Source organism: Panulirus ornatus, chromosome 56 (genome assembly GCF_036320965.1).
Source record: "Panulirus ornatus isolate Po-2019 chromosome 56, ASM3632096v1, whole genome shotgun sequence".
Taxonomy (NCBI): Eukaryota; Metazoa; Arthropoda; class Malacostraca; order Decapoda; family Palinuridae; genus Panulirus; species Panulirus ornatus.
The window spans coordinates 3,648,107-3,670,043 of record NC_092279.1 but is presented as its reverse complement, the minus strand read 5'-3'; the positions used below and the strand labels follow the sequence as shown (position 1 = coordinate 3,670,043).

The 21,937-nt window shown below is 43.9% G+C and overlaps 2 protein-coding genes across 10 annotated transcripts in view; one reads left to right on the top strand and one right to left on the bottom strand.

The window, feature by feature from the left end:
* LOC139765838 (patched domain-containing protein 3-like) overlaps positions 1–13,677 on the top strand; it is a 38,073-nt gene extending 24,396 nt beyond the window's left edge. For 2 of the 3 annotated variants that reach the window (XM_071693661.1, XM_071693663.1), the window contains exons 2-4: positions 3,141–3,432; positions 7,280–7,487; positions 9,979–13,677. In XM_071693661.1, the coding sequence (XP_071549762.1) occupies positions 3,149–3,432; positions 7,280–7,487; positions 9,979–12,606 (3,120 nt within the window). In that variant the 5' untranslated portion in view covers positions 3,141–3,148 and the 3' untranslated portion in view covers positions 12,607–13,677. Of the gene's footprint in view, positions 1–2,364; positions 2,959–3,140; positions 3,433–7,279; positions 7,488–9,978 lie in introns of those variants that run through there. The other variant, XM_071693664.1, reaches the window with a different exon arrangement.
* LOC139765839 (uncharacterized) overlaps positions 1–21,937 on the bottom strand; it is an 86,551-nt gene that overhangs the window by 49,014 nt on the left and 15,600 nt on the right. For 5 of the 7 annotated variants that reach the window (XM_071693666.1, XM_071693665.1, XM_071693668.1 and 2 more), the window contains exon 9: positions 16,451–20,136. In XM_071693666.1, the coding sequence (XP_071549767.1) occupies positions 19,934–20,136 (203 nt within the window). In that variant the 3' untranslated portion in view covers positions 16,451–19,933. Of the gene's footprint in view, positions 1–14,506; positions 14,620–16,450; positions 20,137–21,937 lie in introns of those variants that run through there. The other 2 variants (XM_071693670.1, XM_071693671.1) reach the window with 1 other exon arrangement.

The following is a 21,937-nucleotide window of genomic DNA, read 5'->3' as shown; positions in this document are numbered from 1 at the left end:
GCACAGTAAGTCTCTCACGCTCTGCCTCAGACTCTTCCAACACCACCATCACCAACACTATTTGAACTCCCAACATCACCAACACTATTTGAACTCCCAACATCACCAACACTATTTGAACTCCCAACATCACCAACACTAAACTCCCAACATCACCAACACAATTTGAACTCCCAACATCACCAACACTATTTGAACTCCCAACATCACCAACACTATTTAAACTCCCAACATCACCAACACAATTTGAACTCCCAACATCACCAACACTATTTGAACTCCCAACATCACCAACACTATTTGAACTCCCAACATCACCAACACTATTTGAACTCCCAACATCACCAACACTATTTAAACTCCCAACATCACCAACACTATTTGAACTCCCAACATCACCAACACTATTTGAACTCCCAACATCACCAACACTATTTGAGCTCCCAACATCACCAACACTATTTGAACTCCCAACATCACCAACACTATTTAAACTCCCAACATCACCAACACTATTTAAACTCCCAGCATCACCAACACTATTTGAACTCCCAACATCACCAACACTATTTGAACTCCCAACATCACCAACACTATTTGAACTCCCAACATCAACACTATTTAAACTCCCAACATCACCAACACTATTTGAACTCCCAACATCACCAACACTATTTGAACTCCCAACATCACCAACACTATTTGAAGCTCCCAACATCACCAACACTATTTGAACTCCCAACATCACCAACACTATTTGAACTCCCAACATCACCAACACTATTTGAACTCCCAACATCACCAACACTATTTGAACTCCCAACATCACCAACACTATTTGAACTCCCAACATCACCAACACTATTTGAACTCCCAACATCACCAACACTATTTGAACTCCCAACATCACCAACACTATTTGAACTCCCAACATCACCAACACTATTTGAACTCCCAACATCACCAACACTATTTGAACTCCCAACATCACCAACACTATTTGAACTCCCAACATCACCAACACTATTTGAACTCCCAACATCACCAACACTATTTGAACTCCCAACATCACCAACACTATTTGAACTCCCAACATCACCAACACTATTTGAACTCCCAACATCACCAACACTATTTGAACTCCCAACATCACCAACACTATTTGAACTCCCAACATCACCAACACTATTTGAACTCCCAACATCACCAACACTATTTGAACTCCCAACATCACCAACACTATTTGAACTCCCAACATCACCAACACTATTTGAACTCCCAACATCACCAACACTATTTGAACTCCCAACATCACCAACACTATTTGAACTCCCAACATCACCAACACTATTTGAACTCCCAACATCACCAACACTACTTGAACTCCCAACATCACCAACACTACTTGAACTCCCAACATCACCAACACTACTTGAACTCCCAACATCACCAACACTATTTGAACTCCCAACATCACCAACACTATTTGAACTCCCAACATCACCAACACTATTTGAACTCCCAACATCACCAACACTATTTGAACTCCCAACATCACCAACACTATTTGAACTCCCAACATCACCAACACCATTTGAACTCCCAACATCAACACTATTTGAACTCCCAACATCACCAACACTTAACTCCAACACCACACACCACAGACCACCACCTCCATCCTAAACGCGCCTCCTCAGATCCCCGGAACTTATCAAGGTTTCGTACCACCGACACACGGGTAAGCTTGGTAGAGACCACAGGTTACCGTGTCATCTGTCATCCCTTCGTCAGTGGAGGCGGGTGAATATCGATCAAGGGCTTGTGGTCTGTGACACATACAGATGAGATGATAACTGGTCCACCGCGCCCCGCCTGGCCCTCCCTTACTGGGGCGCCCCGAGACTGAGATATATATATATATATATATATATATATATATATATATATATATATATATATATATATATATATATATATATATATCCCTGGGGATAGGGGAGAAAGAATACTTCCCACGTATTCCCTGCGTGTCGTAGAAGGCGACTAAAAGGGGAGGGAGCGTGGGGCTGGAAATCCTCCCCTCTCGTTTTTAATTTTCCAAAAGAAGGAACAGAGAAGGGGGCCAAGTGAGGATATTCCCTCAAAGGCTCAGTCCTCTGTTCTTAACGCTACCTCGCTAACGCGGGAAATGGCGAATAGTATGAAAAAAAAATAATATATATATATATATATATATATATATATATATATATATATATATATATATATATATATATATATATATATATATTCTACCCTTAGCCATGTATCCAATTTGTCGACCAACCCCCTAAAGTGGGATGAAAAGCTGGGTTGACTGTGGACCGACTCCCGCGACCAGGATTCGAACCTATGCATGGCTCGGGCCCCTGGGTGACCCATGAATGCGTCACGGTCAGGAACGCTAACCGATACACCACGACGAAGGCCCATTATGTATACCGTGCTCTAGAAATAAGAGAGAAAAGTTAGGAGAGGCTAGGAGAAACTAGGGGTTTCCTAAGAAGTGGAAAGCCTCTCTTTTACAGACAGACTGGTCGTAGTTGTTGGGAAAGAAGGGAGAAAGTAATATGTCCCAGAGATTAAAGTGTGTGGGGGAAAAAACCTCACAACGGCTCATCCTCGTGTTGCCGACACACACACACACACACACACACACACGCACACACATAACCGTGCGACGCAGCGGCTTGCGGAGTATTACGCGATCATGCTAAATGGCGAGAATGGGGGGTACGCAAGCAACCAGTTCTCGGGAGCTGAAGGCTGAAGTAATATCTACAAAATAGAGAAAGAAAACCAACCAAACGACGTCAAAATATGCTTAATTAATGGCATCTGTTGTGACGAGATCAGACGTAGATCGGGGGCTGGGGAAAATGGACTGGTTTTGAGGGAGTTAAGATAAATACAACAGTGAGTCCGGTATATTAAGCGCATTCAGTTATCTAGTAAAGTGAGAAAATACATAATAAAGCATTAAGAATACCTGATAAACGATCAGCTTAGGGAAAAATTCATCTTATTTATTTTCTCACCATTTTCTCACCATTTCCAATGGAAATAAAAGTACGGAATATTTTCCCCCCCTCTTGCAGGATTGGCGATGTGCAACCACAAGAACTCCACGACGGCGAAGAGCAAGGCAGGCGCGAGCGACGAGCGCTCGCCCGCGGGGGTGGTGGAGGAGGGCGGCGTCGCCCTGAGCACGGACCAGGACGCCACGCAGCCAGCCAGGTGGACGGCGTCCGAGGGCCACACCATCGTAGAGACGGACAACTCGGACGGCGTTAAAGTCGCCAGCGAGACGCCGCCAGCCTCCGTCGACGCCGAGCGACGCAGCAATGACCACAAGACGACCCCAGCCGCCAGCGGCAAGAAAAAGCAACAGTGAGTCATGATCTTCCTCCACAGTGAGTCATGATCTTCCTCCACAGTGAGTCATGATCTTCCTCCACAGTGAGTCATGATCTACCTCCACAGTGAGTCATGATCTTCCTCCACAGTGAGTCATGATCTTCCTCCACAGTGAGTCATGATCTTCCTCCACAGTGAGTCATGATCTACCTCCACAGTGAGTCATGATCTACCTCCACAGTGAGTCATGATCTTCCTCTGGGGGAAAACACTGAGGTAATAGCCCACCATTATCATTGTCCATCACTAATGGTGGGACAGACCGGTAATTCATAAAAGATTTCTCAATGCACTTCATGCTATTAGCCATTTTAGTATATATGGCATAATACACACAATCTATACATAGAGGCATTGAAAGAGAGGTGGGTATTAGGTAGACAGACGGTTTCTACACTTATATTGGATTGGCCAGTCTCCTGTTTGCTGATAAGGTTCACGATGGTTGAGATGGAGCTGCTCTTACATGGTCTTTTAAAGTGCGTGGATGAGCTCAATGGTTTGTGGTCCCAAACTGCAACTCAGGGACGAGGGATTTCAGGTGGCAGGAGGTGACGGTGGCGAGAATGGAGAGCGAGAGAGAGAGAGAGAGAGAGAGTCGGGAGGACTTGGTATGCAGGGCGTCTTTGAACGGGTAATTACTGCTGAATGGACAGAAGATAAATCTCGCATGTCCATCTCTGAGTCTTTCCTAGCATTATCCATCTTGTGTGTGCGTTTGAGGTGGGGGGGTTAGACAGGCAGTCAGGGAAACATGATCTGGAGCTATGGTGCTGGAAGTCCAAATGTCTCAAGTAAACAGAGACTGTAAAGACGACAGCGGCGACGCCCTTCCTTATTGCTGGAGTCCTTCATCAAAAGTGACACACCTCCTGGAGACCTTGGTAAATACACATCCTGAAGGGAGACTTCGGGAGGTGAAAGAGACAGTATATAGGAAGGGAGAGCCAGATGACAGAAGACCTGATCGACAACAACGAAGTGGTCTATTAGTGGAGAGGAACGCTGTCCTTCATTCCTAATCTGTATGGATGGAGTTGGTAGGATATTAAAGCAGGAGGGATGTGGTTGAAAGCGAGGCATGACTGCGTGACTATTAGGTCTTTGTTCGTCTGATGGTAACACGCCTAGCCGTAGCCTTGATGGTAACAAACCTAGCTTTAACCTTGATGGTAACACGCCTAGCCGTAATTGATGGTAACATGCCTAGCTCTAACTTGATGGTAACAACCCTAGCTTTAACCGTGATGGTAACAAGCCTAGCTTTAACCTTGATGGTAACAAGCCTACCTTTAACATGATGGTAACAAGCCTAGCTTAAACCTTGATGGTAACAAGCCTACCTTTAACCTTGATGGTAACAAACCTAGCTTTAACCTTGATGGTAACAAGCCTAATTTAACCTTGATGGTAACATGCCTAGTTTTAACCTTGATGGTAACAAGCCTAGCCGTAATTGATGGTAACAAGCCTAGCTTTAACCTTGATGGTAACAACCCTAGCTTTAACTTGATGGTAACAAGCCTAGCTTTAACCTTGATGGTAACAACCCTAGCTTTAACCTTGATGGTAACAAGCCTAGCTTTAACCTTGATGGTAACAAGCCTAGCTTTAACCTTGATGGTAACAAGCCTAGCTTTAACCTTGATGGTAACAAGCCTAGCTTTAACCTTGATGGTAACAAGCCTAATTTAACCTTGATGGTAACACGCCTAGCTTTAACCTTGATGGTAACAAGCCTAGCTTTAACCTTGATGGTAACAAGCCTAGCTTTAACTTGATGGTAACAAGCCTAGCTTTAACTTGATGGTAACAAGCCTAGCTTTAACTTGATGGTAACAAGCCTAGCTTTAACTTGATGGTAACATGCCTAGCTTTAACCTTGATGGTAACAAGCCTAGCTTTAACTTGATGGTAACAAGCCTAGCTTTAACCTTGATGGTAACAAGCCTAGCTTTAACTTGATGGTAACAAGCCTAGCTTTAACCTTGATGGTAACAAGCCTAGCTTTAACCTTGATGGTAACAAGCCTAGCTTTAACCTTGATGGTAACAAGCCTAGCTTTAACTTGATGGTAACAAGCCTAGCTTTAACCTTGATGGTAACAAGCCTAGCTTTAACCTTGATGGTAACAAGCCTACCTTTAACTTGATGGTAACAAGCCTAGCTTTAACCTTGATGGTAACAAGCCTAGCTTTAACCTTGATGGATACCTGGCTTAAGCTGGAACTTAATAGATACATAGACAAAAAGATAAAGATAGATAGGTCGATAGATAGATAAATAGACACATAGACAAGTAAACAGACACACTGCTATGATGAATCATCCAGCTAACCAATGCCTCTCAGCCAGCACAAAGGGAGAAAAAATAAATTAAGAAAACGTAGTACGACCTAAGAACACTTGCACTAAAATTCGTGAGAAAAACACAAAATGAACATTGCCAAACACAGCTTGGCTTGCAGTAACCACCACAGCCATGACGTAAAGCCCAAGGTTAGTGTAGTGGCAATGGTGTCAGGTAATGGCTCACAAAAAAAAAACACCAACGCTAAATACTCTTTAAGTCAAAACGTAACGGCAGAACTCGGTGCAAGATCTACTTTCCCTTTCCATTGATGCCAGAGGGTGTGAGACGCGGCCCGAACTGGTTTTCCCCCCACGAGATGTAGTTGGGCACGCACTCAAGGTCACACACACACACACACACACACTATGCATGTCCTCAAGACGCATCCAATACAGGAATCACTTCAGTTCATGTCCTTGTCGTGTGGCGGCGACGGTGTGAGGTGGTGGGTCGATCTGCGACTTTCGCTGGGCTGGAGGAAAATGAATTCATGTGACATTTATTGGCCACAGACTCAACCCTCCATCTTATTTTATTAATTTTGTTTCTTTTTATCGGCTACCTTGAGCACGACTGTACGACCCTTGGGGATGCGATGGCCACTGTATCCCCAACAAGGTTGGGGGTGAGGAAGCCTTTTTATTCTTTCGTCCTCAAATGGTTTAAGGGCACGGTCCTCACACAGCAGCCCCGGGTGGTGCCCTTAAACTGAACACTGTACGCCAAAACGCTATTACGCCATCGCGAAACTGATTTCCTTTTTCTTAAATATTCTCTTGGGTGACTCAGAGGTTATTGTATCTTCACTAAGGTGATGAATGTTATTTATTTAATATGATAGTCTTCACTATTTCATATCTTTCGTACGAGAGACCATCGTATGCATAGGCGGAGACACAGCGCTGGCTGTATTAGCAAGGCCAAACCCCAAGGCTCTTATTTGGTATGGGGTGGTCAGTGTGTGTGTGTGTGTGTGTGTGTGTGGAATACATAAACACTGTACAGGAACCTGTAGACGACCTGGTCAGGACCTGGTACAGGAGCCTGGGCCTACGGATGACCAGGTGAAAGCTGTGTAGATAATGACATGAATCAACTCGTAGACCAAACCAGTCTAACTCTTAGTCCTGCGCGAACGATTCTTAAGCACCAAAGCTTAAATTGGGTAGTAATATGGTTCCCGTGAGAAGCAATCTTGGCAAGCCTCGTCTCTTAAGCTGTCCCACATACACACACACACACACACACACACACACACACAACACTGGCAGCCCGAATCAGACATGTCTGTTTAGTTCATTTTTCAAATGACCTGCCATTACTACTTCATGGCCCGCGGTGGTGTTGGCAGACTCTCCCATCCCACCCTACCCTGTGACTACCACCGGGGGCTATTTTAGACCCACGACAGGACGTCCCCACGGGCGCCCAGCGAGTGTCACATGACCACCTGTGTTTCTGCGGCAGGTCCTGCCTGGCCGAGGCGAGCGCCTGGGCGACGCGGACGCTGGAGAACACCTTCGAGCGGCACGGCCGCCGGGTGGCTGGCCACCCGCGCACCACCGCCGTCCTCTGCCTCGTCGGGTCCGCGCTCCTGGCCCTGGGCTCCCTCAACTTCACCACAGAGCTCAGGCCCTACCGCCTCTGGATCCCACAAGACTCAGAATTCATCAAGGTGAGTATATATTCTTTATTTTGGGTGGGGATAGAGGGTCGTAAGACTTTTTTGGGGGGATAGAGGGTCGTAAGACTTTTTTGGGGGGATAGAGGGTCGTAAGACTTTTTTGGGGGGATAGAGGGTCGTAAGACTTTTTTTTGAGGGGATAGAGGGTCGTAAGACTTTTTTTGGGGGGGATAGAGGGTCGTAAGACTTTTTTGGGGGATAGAGGGTCGTAAGACTTTTTTTTGAGGGGATAGAGGGTCGTAAGACTTTTTTGGGGGGATAGAGGGTCGTAAGACTTTTTTTTGAGGGGATAGAGGGTCGTAAGACTTTTTTTTGAGGGGATAGAGGGTCGTAAGACTTTTTTTGAGGGGATAGAGGGTCGTAAGACTTTTTTGGGGGGATAGAGGGTCGTAAGACTTTTTTGGGGGATAGAGGGTCGCAAGACTTTTTGGGGGGATAGAGGGTCGTAAGACTTTTTTGGGAGGGGATAGAGGGTCGTAAGACTTTTTTTTGGGGGGATAGAGGGTCGTAAGACACACAACGACTCCCAGGCCCGTTCAGCTCTTACCATGACCAACCAGCCGATCCACAAGTCTTTCATTACTTACTTACTTTCATTACTTACTCGATAAAACCACCTCACACCACATACTGTCTTCAAACATTTAATTTCCAACACATCCACCCTCCTTGCAATCATATACTATCACTGGAACTTATATTCCTTCAGAAAAACCTATTTTTGCCCTCTGAGATCAAGTTCTCTCTTTCCAAACACTCTACAGTGCTCCCTGAACCGCCCTTCCCTACCCTCTCTATTCAACTCCCGAATTGGAATTCAACGCCATCCAACGCCCCCATTATACACTCTCTTCATCACCCAATCAATCCCCCTTCAACTCTTTCAGTTAATTAAAACTACTGCTGTCAGTTCACTTATGGGGTTGAAGGAGGTTCAGTAATGAAATACGAACTTAATAATGGGGATTAGATTCAATGATGGGGTATGTGTTCAGTGATGGGAGCAGGGTTAATGATAGGATATGGGTTCAATGGTGGGAAGTAGGTTTAATCAAGGCTGCGGGTTCAACGATGGGTGTGTTCAGTGATGGGAGCAGGGTCAATGATGGGATATGGGTTCAATGGTGGGAAGTACGTTCAATCATGGGATGTGAGTGTGATTACTGAGCGCAGGGCTGCGGGTTCAACGAAAGATGCAAGTTCAGTTGTGGTTGTGGGTTCAACGATGGGGCGCAGGTTCAAAGATGGGGTACATGGTCCATTATGGGATGCAGGTACACGTTCAATGATGGGGTACATGGTCCATTATGGGATGCAGGTACACGTTCAATGATGGGGTACATGGTCCATTATGGGATGCAGGTACACGTTCAATGATGGGGTGCAAGTTCAATGATGGGATGTAGGTTCAATGATGGGGTGCAAGTTCAACGATGGGAGGTAGTTTCCTCGTCAGAAGACAGTATAAAGGAATACCACCCACCCCTGAAGGAGTCCACCTTACCCTCCTACACGAACGTGGAGCCTAGTCTCAAAGCTGGAGGAGCTGTATGAGGTCCTGGGGGTCACACGTAGTTAAATAGTTAACCATCAAGAGGGAAGTCGGGTAATATATGCCTGGTTTGGACCAAGCCAGATGTGGTCCTGGGGGTCACACGTAGTTAAATAGTTAACCATCAAGAGGGAAGTCGGGTAATATACCTGGTTTGGACCAAGCCAGATGTCGGGGGGTGGTGTCAGAGACGATGGTGTATGGATACTGGCCACATATGGTGCTCTCTCGTGAGGCGAAAGAGGACATAGAGGGCACAGAATGCCCAGTAACACACACACACACGTATAATCATTTCATTCTCTTAAGTAATCGTATCACACCTACATTACTCTGGCTACCTCTCTCTTTTCCTACCATCCCTCCAAGAGAAGAAGAGCTCTGTCGAAACCACACCGCCTTTCTCTTCCATCCCGTCGTTCATCAGCAACTTCATCTGCTACCCTAATGCCCCATGTTTACCATGAGCAGTACCACGCACACTTAGGTCCTCATACTACACTGGTAAGTCTTAAAGAGTTTCTCTCCATTCATATACTTTCTCCTTAATGCTCAGGTGATCTAAAGTATACAACTTACACTAGGTGTCTCAGCCTCTGTGTTTACATCATCCATTCTGTCAAAAATCTCTCTAGCAGTTCACCAGCCTCAGTGTCTCATTTCGTATCATTTCCTGGAATGTGTTCGTGAATACTTGTCATGTTAGATCTCAATACTTGTCATGTCAGATCTTTAAATGACCTCCTGTAAGAAGCGATTACGTTTTCCTTTTTTTTCCATCATTGTTGCGCAAAATCACACAAGTCATTTTCACATGCTGATAATCACGACCAGTTGGTAGATTGCATGGTCTACCCAAGCTCAGAGCGAACACTCCTTTCGCTCATCGTGAGTTGGTTTAAGGTTATTATTCCCGTGTGGTGTCCCCAGGTGATGAACTGGCAAGCAGAGAACTTCCCCAGCGAGTACCGACGCCACATGGTCGTGTGGGAGGCAGAGAACGTGCTGACGGCGAGGTCGGTGAAGGAGATGTGGCGCCTCCATACCCGCGTCAGGGAACTCTCCGCTGGGCCCAATGGCACCACTTGGGAGTCCCTGTGCGCCCGCGTCCCGTCGCTGCCCATGGAGGAGGAAAACCCACAAGACATCGACTACGACGAGTTCGACTATGGCACCCTCGTTTTCCGGCGGCGCCGTGACGTCCTTCAAGACCCAGAGGAAGACCTGAGCCTAATGCTGCCCAGAGACCAGTACTGCAATAGCTTGAGCACCCTGCCCAAGGTCTGCCTGGAGACGAGCCTCCTCGAAGTCTGGGGTCTGAACGAAGAGCTGATCATGAGTCTGACGGACGAGCAGGTGTTGGAAGACGTCAACTCAGCGCGACTGAGCGAAGTCTTCGGCTACAAAGTGAACTTCACCAATTACCTGGGCGGCATCACGTACAATGAGACGGGAGAGGTGGTCGGGGCCAAGGCTGCCACGCATATCTGGGTGTCGCTCGTGGACACGTTGGCTGTTAGCCTGGGAGACTCCGTCGTGGACCAGGGCAGCGGCGACCTAGTGGACACGGCTGGATTTGCCTGGGAGAACGCCTGGGTGACGACCGTTTTGAACGACACGTCGCGACCGCCGGACATCCGCGTGTACGCCCACGCCGCCAGCAGCTTCGGCACCGTCAGCGACGACAACATCTGGGGCGACGTGAAGTGGCTGGTCGTCGGCTTCTCGCTCATGAGCATCTTCGTGAACATAACGCTGGGGAAGAGGAACCTCGTGCAACAGCGTCCCATGCTCGCCTTCTTAGGGATGGTGAGCGTCGGGCAGGCAGTGGCCGTGTCGTACGGCGTGTGCTCCCTCTTCGGCGTCCCCTACTGCCCCGTCAACTCTATTCTGCCCATCCTCCTGATGGGGCTGGGCGTGGACGACATGTTCGTCATTATGGCAGCGTGGGAGGCGGCCGGGCGTCACAAGACCAGTTCGGGATGCCTCGTCGACCGTGCCGGTCGAACCATGCGTCACGCAGGGGTGGCCATCACCGTCACGTCGCTGACGGACGTCACCGCGTTTGCTGTGGGCGCGTCCACAGACCTGCCGGCCCTGAGGTCGTTCTGCCTGTACGCTGCCGTGGGCATCCTCGCGGTGTACGTGATGCAAGCCACCTTCTTCCTGGCGTGGCTGGTGCGCGACGAGAAGCGGATGGAGGAGAACAAGAACGGCTTCCTGTGGTGCGTGACCCATCGCGACTGGAAGCCGTGGAGATGCAGTGACAGGGACCTGATGGCAGATGCCTTCAAGCACGGCTTCTGTCGCTTCATTCTCAGCGCACCGGTCCGCGTCTTCGTCCTCATTGGCTCGGGCTGCCTCCTGGCTTCGTCGGCATGGGCCACCATGAACCTCCACCAAGAATTCAACCCTATGTGGTTCATACCCAGGTCCTCTTACCTCTACGAAGCATTTGAGGCCTCGAACAAATACTTCCCCGAGGCAGGAGAGAGGGGCTATGTCTACTTCGCCAACATCTCCTTGCCAGACGACCTGCCGAAGTTAAACCGCTTCGCAGATGCGCTCACCGCGAACGACGCGGTCAGCTCCGTCGACGCCTGGTTCACGGCGCTCAATGACTACATATCCCAGAAGCCAGAGCTAGAGAACACGACCCTCACGTACTCCATGCTGCAGGACACCCTCTCCGTCTTCCTTCAGTCCTCCTCCGGCGCTGCGTACAGGGGCGACTTCATCATCGACGGGGACCTCGACTGCCACTACCCAGCTCCCCCAATCACCTCCTTCAGGATCGGCATCACCCACCGGCCTGCAAAGTCACCAGCTGAGCAATCGGCTGCCCTGAAGACGGTCAAGTCCTTGGTGGCCAGCATCCCAGTCCAAGGCTACAAGGCGGCGTGGGCTCAAGCCTACAGCATCTGGGAAACCAATGAGGTGATCGGCTACGAGCTGTGGAGGAACATCATCTTGGCCGGGCTGGTGGTGGGCATAGTGACCCTAGTGCTGCTGGCTTCGTTCGTCGGGGCCATGTTGGTCCTGGGGTGCGTCGGCGCGACCCTAGTGGGGATCTCTGGCGCCATGTGGCTGTGGGGGCTCACCGTGGACACGGTTTCCTGCATCGCGCTCGTTCTGGCCATTGGGCTGAGCGTCGACTACGCCGCGCATGTGGCGCACGCCTTCCTGGCCGCGCGAGACGTCAAGGACACGACCGAGAGGGCGCGAGCCGCCCTGGAAACCGTGGGTCCCGCCGTCCTGCAAGGCGGACTCTCGACCCTCCTCTCTTTCGTCCTCCTGGCAGGTTCCTCCTCGCACGTCTTCATGACCTTCAAAGTGTTCACGGCAGCCTCCGTGCTCGGCCTCTACTATGGACTCGTCTTGCTTCCCGTGGTGCTCTCCTTGACGGGTCCAGACGCGTATGACGACTTCCAGACGTCAGACCCGACCCTTCGAACGGACCCAGGCACTGTGGGTGTGTCACAGCACCCGCAGGCGTACATGAACTCTGCCTTCTCCCCAGACCATGATATCACGACCAAAGAAGCTTCTTTGCCATGAAAATATAAGCCATCACTCGTGTATAAATGAATTTATAACGTAGACTTTAAGAACTTCTGTGATAGAGTGCTTGTGAAACCTGACTAACCAGTTTTTTAATGCAACATACATCTAAATAATAATAAAAGTACACAAATTTTATATTTCTACTTGTAATAACAACAGACTATCACTAAGCAAAGAGAAGCTTTAAGAAATAGCCTGATATTGTGTAACAAACCTCAGGTACTTAATTACCAAGCCTGATATTGTGTAACAAATCTCAGGTACTTAATTAACCAAGCCTGATATTATGTAACAAATCTCAGGTACTTAATTAACCAAGCCTGATATTATGTAACAAATCTCAGGTACTTAATTAACCAAGCCTGATATTGTGTAACAAATCTCAGGTACTTAATTAACCAAGCCTGATATTGTGTAACAAATCTCAGGTACTTAATTAACCAAGCCTGATATTGTGTAACAAATCTCAGGTACTTAATTAACCAAGCCTGATATTATGTAACAAATCTCAGGTACTTAATTAACCAAGCCTGATATTATGTAACAAATCTCAGGTACTTAATTAACCAAGCCTGATATTGTGTAACAAATCTCAGGTACTTAATTAACCAAGCCTGATATTGTGTAACAAATCTCAGGTACTTAATTAACCAAGCCTGATATTATGTAACAAATCTCAGGTACTTCATTACCAGTCACTGAATCCAATCTGTGTGTATACACTTATTTGTACGTCATTCATATCCCTCAATGCAGGGGTGGACTGGGTCCCAGAGACAATCCCAGAGGGAAATCTTACAGCAGGGGTGACCAGAAGCCAAGCATAAATGGCCTCTGGGGGATTATCCTTTCAAGTTTCCCTTTTCCAAAGTGGCACATTCCAAAACTTTATCATGGCCATTGTTAAAGCCTGGAACTGCCAGTGATCCCACTGCTGCACTCTCCCCAGCGTGCCAGCACCAGCCCAATCCATCCCTGTCTCCCTCAACTGTACATAAATAAGAACTCGAAATAAATGTCTGCTAGACAATAAACTTCGATAAATTTCATGATTCTTTTTTATTTCCAGCACGTGTAACACACCCTGCCAAGTGGAGGGTAAACCTACATGAAAATATTCCTTCACTTATGTGGTTTTTGTTATCTTAAAAGAACTTAATCCATCATGATACTCCCATTTCCCAATAACCTAAACTACCCGGACACTCTCATCATCAACATTAAACTACTAGAACACCATCACCGCCACAGTAAACTAAAAAAAACATTACTCTCACCAATGTAAACAACTGGGACACTAATCCCACCAACATAAACAACTGGGACATTATTCTCACCAATGTAAACTACTGGGACATTATTCCCCACCAATGTAAACAACTGGGACACTATTCCCCACCAATGTAAAAAACTGGGGCACTATTCCCCACCAATGTAAACAACTGGGACACTATTCCCCACCAATGTAAACAACTGGGACACTATTCCAACCGACAAAAACTGCTGGGACACAATGCCCACCAACGTAAACAACTGGGACACTATTCCCAATGTAAACTACTGGGACACCATTCCCAATGTAAACAACTGGGACACTATTCCCATCAACATAAACAACTGGGACATTATTCTCACCAACGTACACATTCACACTATCTAGCGGTTAAGTATAATGCACTTATACCAAAAGCTCCTGTTACCATGGACCATTCCATGGTTTCCCCTGACCACTGCATGTGTCCTGGTTCAGCCCACTGATAACATGATCTCCCCTGTATATACCATTCAAATTCTCTCCCTATCCTAAAGCATGCTTCTCACCGTCCATGTTCAGACCCTAGTAACTCAAAGCCTCTTTCACACCATTCTTCCATCTCCTCAGTGTCACCCTTACCTTCTGACAGAGTCTTAATCAGTCTCGCACCGCTCATCAGATGAGAAGGGAGACATAGGTAGTATGCTTGAGGACAGGAACCTGCATGTTCTCGCACTGAGTAAACAGAAAGCCTAAGGGGAGAGGGAGAGAATTATTTGGTAACATCCTTAAGATAAATTTAGGGGTTAGCATGAGGATGAGCATTACAGAAAGAGTAATACTTCTACTTAGGGAAGACTTGTAGGAATGTGTGAAAGAGCACATGGAATGAATCCCAGACTGATATGGGTAACAATGGAAGTAGATTACAAGAGGGGGATGATTATTATCACTTAAGTGGTGAGTGTTTTGGGATGAGCTGAAAAAGATTCAGCAGTTTGATGCATGGGAATGGGTATTAGTGAAGGGTGATTTGAATGGATGAGAGGGTGAAGTGGAAGTTACGGGTATAACTGGGGGATACTTAGGGTACCCAGTGATGTACATGCATTTCTATCTGTTCTATTCTATCTGCCAACACCTTTGATGCCTGTGCGCCACTGTCAGAGGGGTGGCCATGGCACTAGAGTCTTCATAACTAATGAACTCCCGTGACACTTCTTACCCTTTAGTGCCTCACACTGGCTAAGGGCAACTCTGATGCAGTATTTGCAGAGCTCCTACCCTCCTACCTAATGTTCCAACCTAAATGCATCTGCATGTGAAAACCTAATGCAGCTGGCATATAAAATTTGTTTGCGTTAGGCAAGACTGCTCCTCTTCATACCCTAAAGAAGTAGGGGCTTGACTGTAATATACCGAGGTAATAAACAGGCCTGGATCATTATGCAACCAACAAATGAATGAAGGTGTGGTAACTCTACAATATGTTGGGCTGCCAGGGTATTGCAAGGCTGTTCTGAAGAACAGCTCCCTGCTGTTCTTAATGACCCGAAACGTTTTTGCAACATTAATTCTCCAAAGCTGTGTTTCAATTATTCAACCCATGGATCGATAAATAATTCACAGAATGAAGTGTAAATACAGAGAGAAATTCCTCTACCACTGATTCATGGGAGTCAGTAAGAGTCAACACTGAAAAGTACATAGCACAAGTTATATCCTATTCAAGTGTTCGGTAATCCCAAGATTAAAAGAAAATTGCATTCAGAACTTCAAGTGAGAAGACACAAGTAGCACAACTGCTAAAGTATGCAAAGGGTATGAAAAGTAAGATGACCAAGAACTTCTCTGAAGACAGAATTGTAGAATGGATGATTTGCAACGATGAAACCTATGTAGTCTCCAAGATGCCAAATGAAAAGATTGTCAGCATGTTATGCACCTTACAGAAGACATACACGAGGACAATGAAAGTAAAAAAAAAATGCCATCATAGTTCACAAGACAATGAAAGAAGAACGATAGTTAAGGTTCATGGAACACTGTAATTTGTACGTGCAGTAAGAAGTAATGCATGTTTACCCAAATCCAATATAAATTCATCAAGGAGTTAACACACTCTATAAAACAAATGACCCTTAGAGAAATGTAATACTTGACTTCAAAGCAAAGTTAGCGTCCAAGAAGTCAACTCCAACCTTTCCACTGAGCCATTATCTGTGCTACAGCTTATCTTGGATAACCCTCCCTGCACATCATTACCAACTCATGCAGTGTATGAAATGCAAAACCTCCCACCTAACTGATTCATATCAAAAGTGCTGAACCAGGCTCTAAAGCATGGTAAACATCTCAAAAGGGTAACTCCAACCTTTTCACAAACCCTATTAACTGTGCAAGATAATACTGAGCTTTTTATGACCTTCCATACGTATCAAAAAGAACTCTTACAATGGTTGAAATACAAAGACCAACTTCCTCTATTGTTGCCTCAACTTCAGCTATGCTTGATGCAACCCCTATCACTTCTATTACTCTGCCTAGTCTATCACAGAAAGATTTTGGATAAGTACGGTATAATGATTTTAGTAAATGTTTATTATATGTTTTATACAATATAAATTTATATATATTACAAACAATAACATTCAATCATACACTTGCTATACAAAACACTGTGATGAGGTTACAATATATTTAAACCTTAATATATGGGCCCATCTTTTTTCCTATAAGTACAAAGAAAATGCAGCAGTAATGAAAATAAATACTGGATGAAAGTAGCCGCAATTTGAATCAATTTTTCATACTAGGGGTGGACAATACTAATGTTTCAAATCCAAATATCTCCAATCTTAAGCGAAACCTGCATGTGTAAGAAAGACAATACTAAAGTTTTGTATATCTTTGAAAATTTCACGAGGATATCCACTTTGGAGAAACAAAAAAATCAGCAAAAAAAAATGCAGTGTTTTGGCAAAAATCATTATCATACCATTAATTTCATCAATTACCAAGTCACAATCATGAAATAACTATCTTTTTCCACAATTTCGGGGACGAGAATATAAGTAAAGCAGTAGCTGAATGCCTGAACTAATTTTCATGAAAAATTAATTATAGCATCAAAGCATGAAAATACTTGTTTTCATCACATGTGAGAGGTGTGCCCACATACCTAGATAAAAAAAAAAACTCAAGGCATCATGAAAAGACTGAAAGTGTAAATAGTCGCAAAACGATTCAGCACCAAGGAAAGATGTTCAGACACAGCAGCAAAAGAAAATTACAATGAAGTACAATGACAGAAACTTCTGCATGCATGCAAATCCTGGTGAGACTCTAGCATGACAGGAAAGAACTGGAATGCACCATACAAGATCATCAGGACCAATCCGAGCAAACAGTGAGAGCAGAGCTCTCCTACTACAAGCAATTTCAGTGGTCAGACATGCAAAGAAGACCAGATCTCTAAAAACTTAATCATATCATATCATTTGGGAATACATGGGCAGAAATATCAGAAATATCATATTAAAGCAAATAAATATGATAAACACAAGTATCTACATAATCTTTTTTATGAAAAATATCCACTCAAAAAAATAATTGGTCTCAGGCATTCAATTACCACTTTAATCACATTAACAAGGCCCATAAATAGAGAATATAAATGGATTAAAAAAACTTAGAGTGAGCAGGGTCTGAACATACAGAAGGGTGAAGACATGCACAAGATAGAGTGAATTGAAACGATGTGGTACACAGAAGTCAACATGCTGTCAATAGGCTGAAACAGGGAATGTAAAAAACCACAGAGAGACACCAAGAAAAGGTCTCTGGGGCCTGGTTGTGGATAGGTGGCGAAGGTTTTGGTGCATTACACATAACAGCTACAGAATGGATGAGAGTGAATGTACCATTTCTTCATCTGTTCCCAGCACTACTTTGCTAACAAGAAAAACAATGGTCAAGATTGGGGGAGACTTGCATCATGAATGTTGCAAACTGATCAATGAAAAAGAAAAAAAAGATCTTTCTTTTATAAAAGGTGCAATCCTTTGCTTATCTATGAGTGAAAAAAATGGAAATCCCAGCAAAATTTCAATAAATCTTCAAATTTCTGCTACTATCTTCCTTATTACACTCTCAATTTCCAGATAAGATGAGAGCCTCTAAGATTTGAAAGAGTGACCAAAAGAAGTGGAAAGATCCCCAACCCCAACACATAAAACATACAACAAAGAATCGCTTCTCTCTCTATCAGCAAAATATAAAGTCTTGACTTAGAAATGGCAACATACTGGTACCATAATCCAGGTAAAAAAGGTATACAAGATAAAGATGCAAGTTATTAGCTAACTAATGAGAGAAAATGTGCACCAGCAATTCCTTCCCAAAGGAGAATGGCTTTTTACATATACTTTCACTTGTGAAAATACGCTCCATTATCTTGTAATGCTTCCACAATTTTCATGGATCCCTTCCTACTTTCTATAAAGTCCAGTTTTGTTGTCTAATCTTTTTCAGACTTGACTAAAACAATTAAAAATAATACAATTCAATCAATTTTCCAGTTTTCTGTATTTGGGTCCCCTTGAATTAGTTCATTTTGCACGTTTCTTCTGAAAAAGGGCTCCCATAAATCAGTCCATCTTTGCACTTTTTTCTGAGTTAGGATTCTCTCAAATTAGTTCATCTTTCTAAACACAAAGAGGGTATAAGCACTATGGCCATGGCCCCAGTAAGTTATTGGAGACTAGAATGTAACTGATAAAGGATTGACCACTCAGTATTACACTTTGCATCAAGCAAAACCTAAGTTATAGAATATTACTGAAACAACAAGTGTTCAGTGTGTGAATCCTGCACACATGACCAGTGCCTCAAAAATGAAGGCATCCAGTCATCACTTCTAGCAGACCTTATCAATGCAATCTATACAACATTCAATGAGTATAACAGGGGCAGTTATAACCGAGAGTATCTTAGTCAAGGAAACCAGTGCCTGTTGTTCTCCACTATGAGCATTTATCAGCTATTTATCTAATACCAGTAATTGTCTGGTTAAGCTGCTTATGATTTCATATCATCCTTTCTTAAGATGCAATTTCAACGGAATCAAATTTTCTGTAGAATGATATTCTTGTTGCTATTCTATATCATTACCAGCACTTAACAAATTATGTAGGGTTAACTCTTATATCATGAGAACTTGAACTGGCTGAAGCTGTGACAGAGTCAGCCAGCTCTCATGGTCTTTGTTTTGTTATTGTACTACCTCATTACAGTAGCCATACAAAATCAATGCAAATAGTATCACTAGTTACAAGTAAGGCACAGCTTACCAAAATTGGCCATGGTACAGTAAAAGGAGGCACTGAAACACCTTGTATGGTTTCTACACAATTTCTCCAATCTCTTGTTGGAAGTTCACATTTCATCTCCACAGGTACAAGGGACATAATGTAGGATGATGCCATCAGTTGAAAGGCTTAACATTCTGTGGCAGTTTCCTTCGCTGCCTCCCTTCTTCAAAAAATTTCAAAATATAACTCCAAGTGTGTTGGGACCCCTATGCCTAAAGAGTGACATTTCACCATGTGATGTTGGCCCATGCTGCCTATATTGAAAATGAAAGCCTTGTACATTCTTAGCTCACTAAACAGCCAAGAAAAATATAAACTGATAAGTGTAAGGTTCTTAACAATTTCCTACTTGCATGTGCTTCCTCAAGGAGAAAAAGAGCAAAATTTTAATTCACTTTCTTTCATTTATCTATCTATATCTCTTGATGCCTGTTCCATTCTGGAACTCCTTCAATTTCTATTATCATAAACCTACTAATATAATGAAGTATCATCACACAGTACTTCTACTTTCCGGCAACATTCTGCACTGCCATTTAAATGAAGGACAGCCAAGCGGAGACAGCTAAATATAAAATTTTTCAAGTAAAATTTTCCTTTATCTCAGCTAATCATACAATACTGAATACATTGTACAGAATTCTTATTTAAAATAGACAGGACTCTGATTTGTCATTCTGAAACCATTATTCAATCACACTTTTTTCTTCCTCACAAACTTTCTGGCTTCTTTCATCATGCGAGTTGTATCTTCCTCTTCTTCAGCTTCTAATTCCATGGCAGAATCTGATCCTGAATCAGTTGGAGCATAGTCATCTGAACTATCATCATTCAGGAATGGGTCATCATAATCGTATTCATCAGAATCACTCTCTGCTTCTTGTTTCTGGCGGCGAGCTAAAATTTCAAGGGAAAAATTTATGCACATTATTATTATCATTATCATATAACACCAGAACTCCTTCCACATGGCTCCTGCAGCTTCAAGGCAGCACCGCAAGTGAGAGCACAGTTACTTGGCCTCCACTGAGTGACAAAGACCTTGACACCTTTTTCTTTTTCATCCAAAGACAATGACACAGCTTTATTAAATGTGACTTCTCGCTCAAAGATTCATACTTCAAGGCAGAGTGAGGGTCCGAGAGTTGCATAATAATGGTAATAAAAATCATTATTACAACAACAACAATAATATATTATAATCTTTATTACTGTCATTATTTCCCACCACAACAAGGCAGCATCTGAAACACAAACCATGGGCCTCATTCACTCAAATTCACTCTAACATTTGTGTAAAATGTACCAAAGTCTGAGCCCATATCCAAAGTTAAGCCCCACAGAGTTCTTTACTTGCCCTGGTCCAACCCAATGACAGCACATTGCCCCCAGTATCCATAATAGTCTAATTCATTCTATCCTATATATGTCTCTCACCCTCTTGAATGTTTAGGCCCAGATAACGCTTTCACTTCAACCTTCCATCTTCTGTCTTCACCTTACACCCTGACCCCCTTCAATGCTGGTATGTATATCACCTTCATCAGACTCTCTCTACTCACCCTCTCCATGTGTCCAAACCATTTCAAAAAGCCCAGTCAGCTCTCTCAATTCTATCCATGCTTACAACCACTTCTCTTCAAATAATGGCAATATTTCAATTTCTTTCGTACTTCTCTGCCATTTCCATACATACTATTTGGGTACTCTGCTAAAGAATAAAACACTTTGAACCCATAATCATCCAACATACTCTTTGGGTACAATGTTAAAGAGAGACTGCAATAAGTTTGACACAAAATATAGTTGGGGACACAGTGGTGTAAGAGCTGTGACAGGAAGATAATTATGCACTGTGTGAGCACCTCAACCAATGAAAATCACTAACTTACCCTCCTGACTCTTGCTCTTATAACCACCATCACAACACCACAAAAATATGCAGACACAAAGTATGCAAGTAAGCAGAATTATGTAAAGCTAAAGCACCATTAAATGTTGTATCACGTGCCTGCTGATGAACAAAATCCATGAGCTCCTGCATTATTGTCTTTTATACCAGGGATTCCATGCCCATCTATTATTCATACTCTTCCCTAACTCACCTACTTTAGTCACCCATCATACACTGTTTCATTTTAAAGTAAAATAAACATAAAACATTTAAGCTTTAGCATGAAAAGATATTTGTGTTTGTATGAAGGGGATGACTGTAAGATGAAGAGTAAATATGACTGAGATGAAGGTATGTCATGGATGAGAGAGAATGGAACAGTGTCAGGAGAAATATTTGAGCAAGAGAATTGTAGGAAAGCTGGAGCATCGTAGAGCTGTACCAAATCAGGTCATGACGATTCAACAAAACTAACATGTAGGAAAATGGGAAACAATATACTGGATACAGGAATAGACATAATTACTAAGAATTTCAATACTCTGCATACTCTACCAGAATACAAACCAGCAACAAATGAGCTAAAAAGATCATACTGATGATGGCTACCCAGTTTAGTATCTACAACTGGTGCAATATACTGTACATAGTATGAAAAATAAAAAACTGTACTGAAGTTTAATATATCCAGGTTAAATTTCAGTGCAATGGAACAGTTTAGTCAATCCATGTCATCTTTTAGTGTTCACGACCTAAATGCAACTCATCATCAAAGTAATACAGGATGAAGATAAACTACACCAT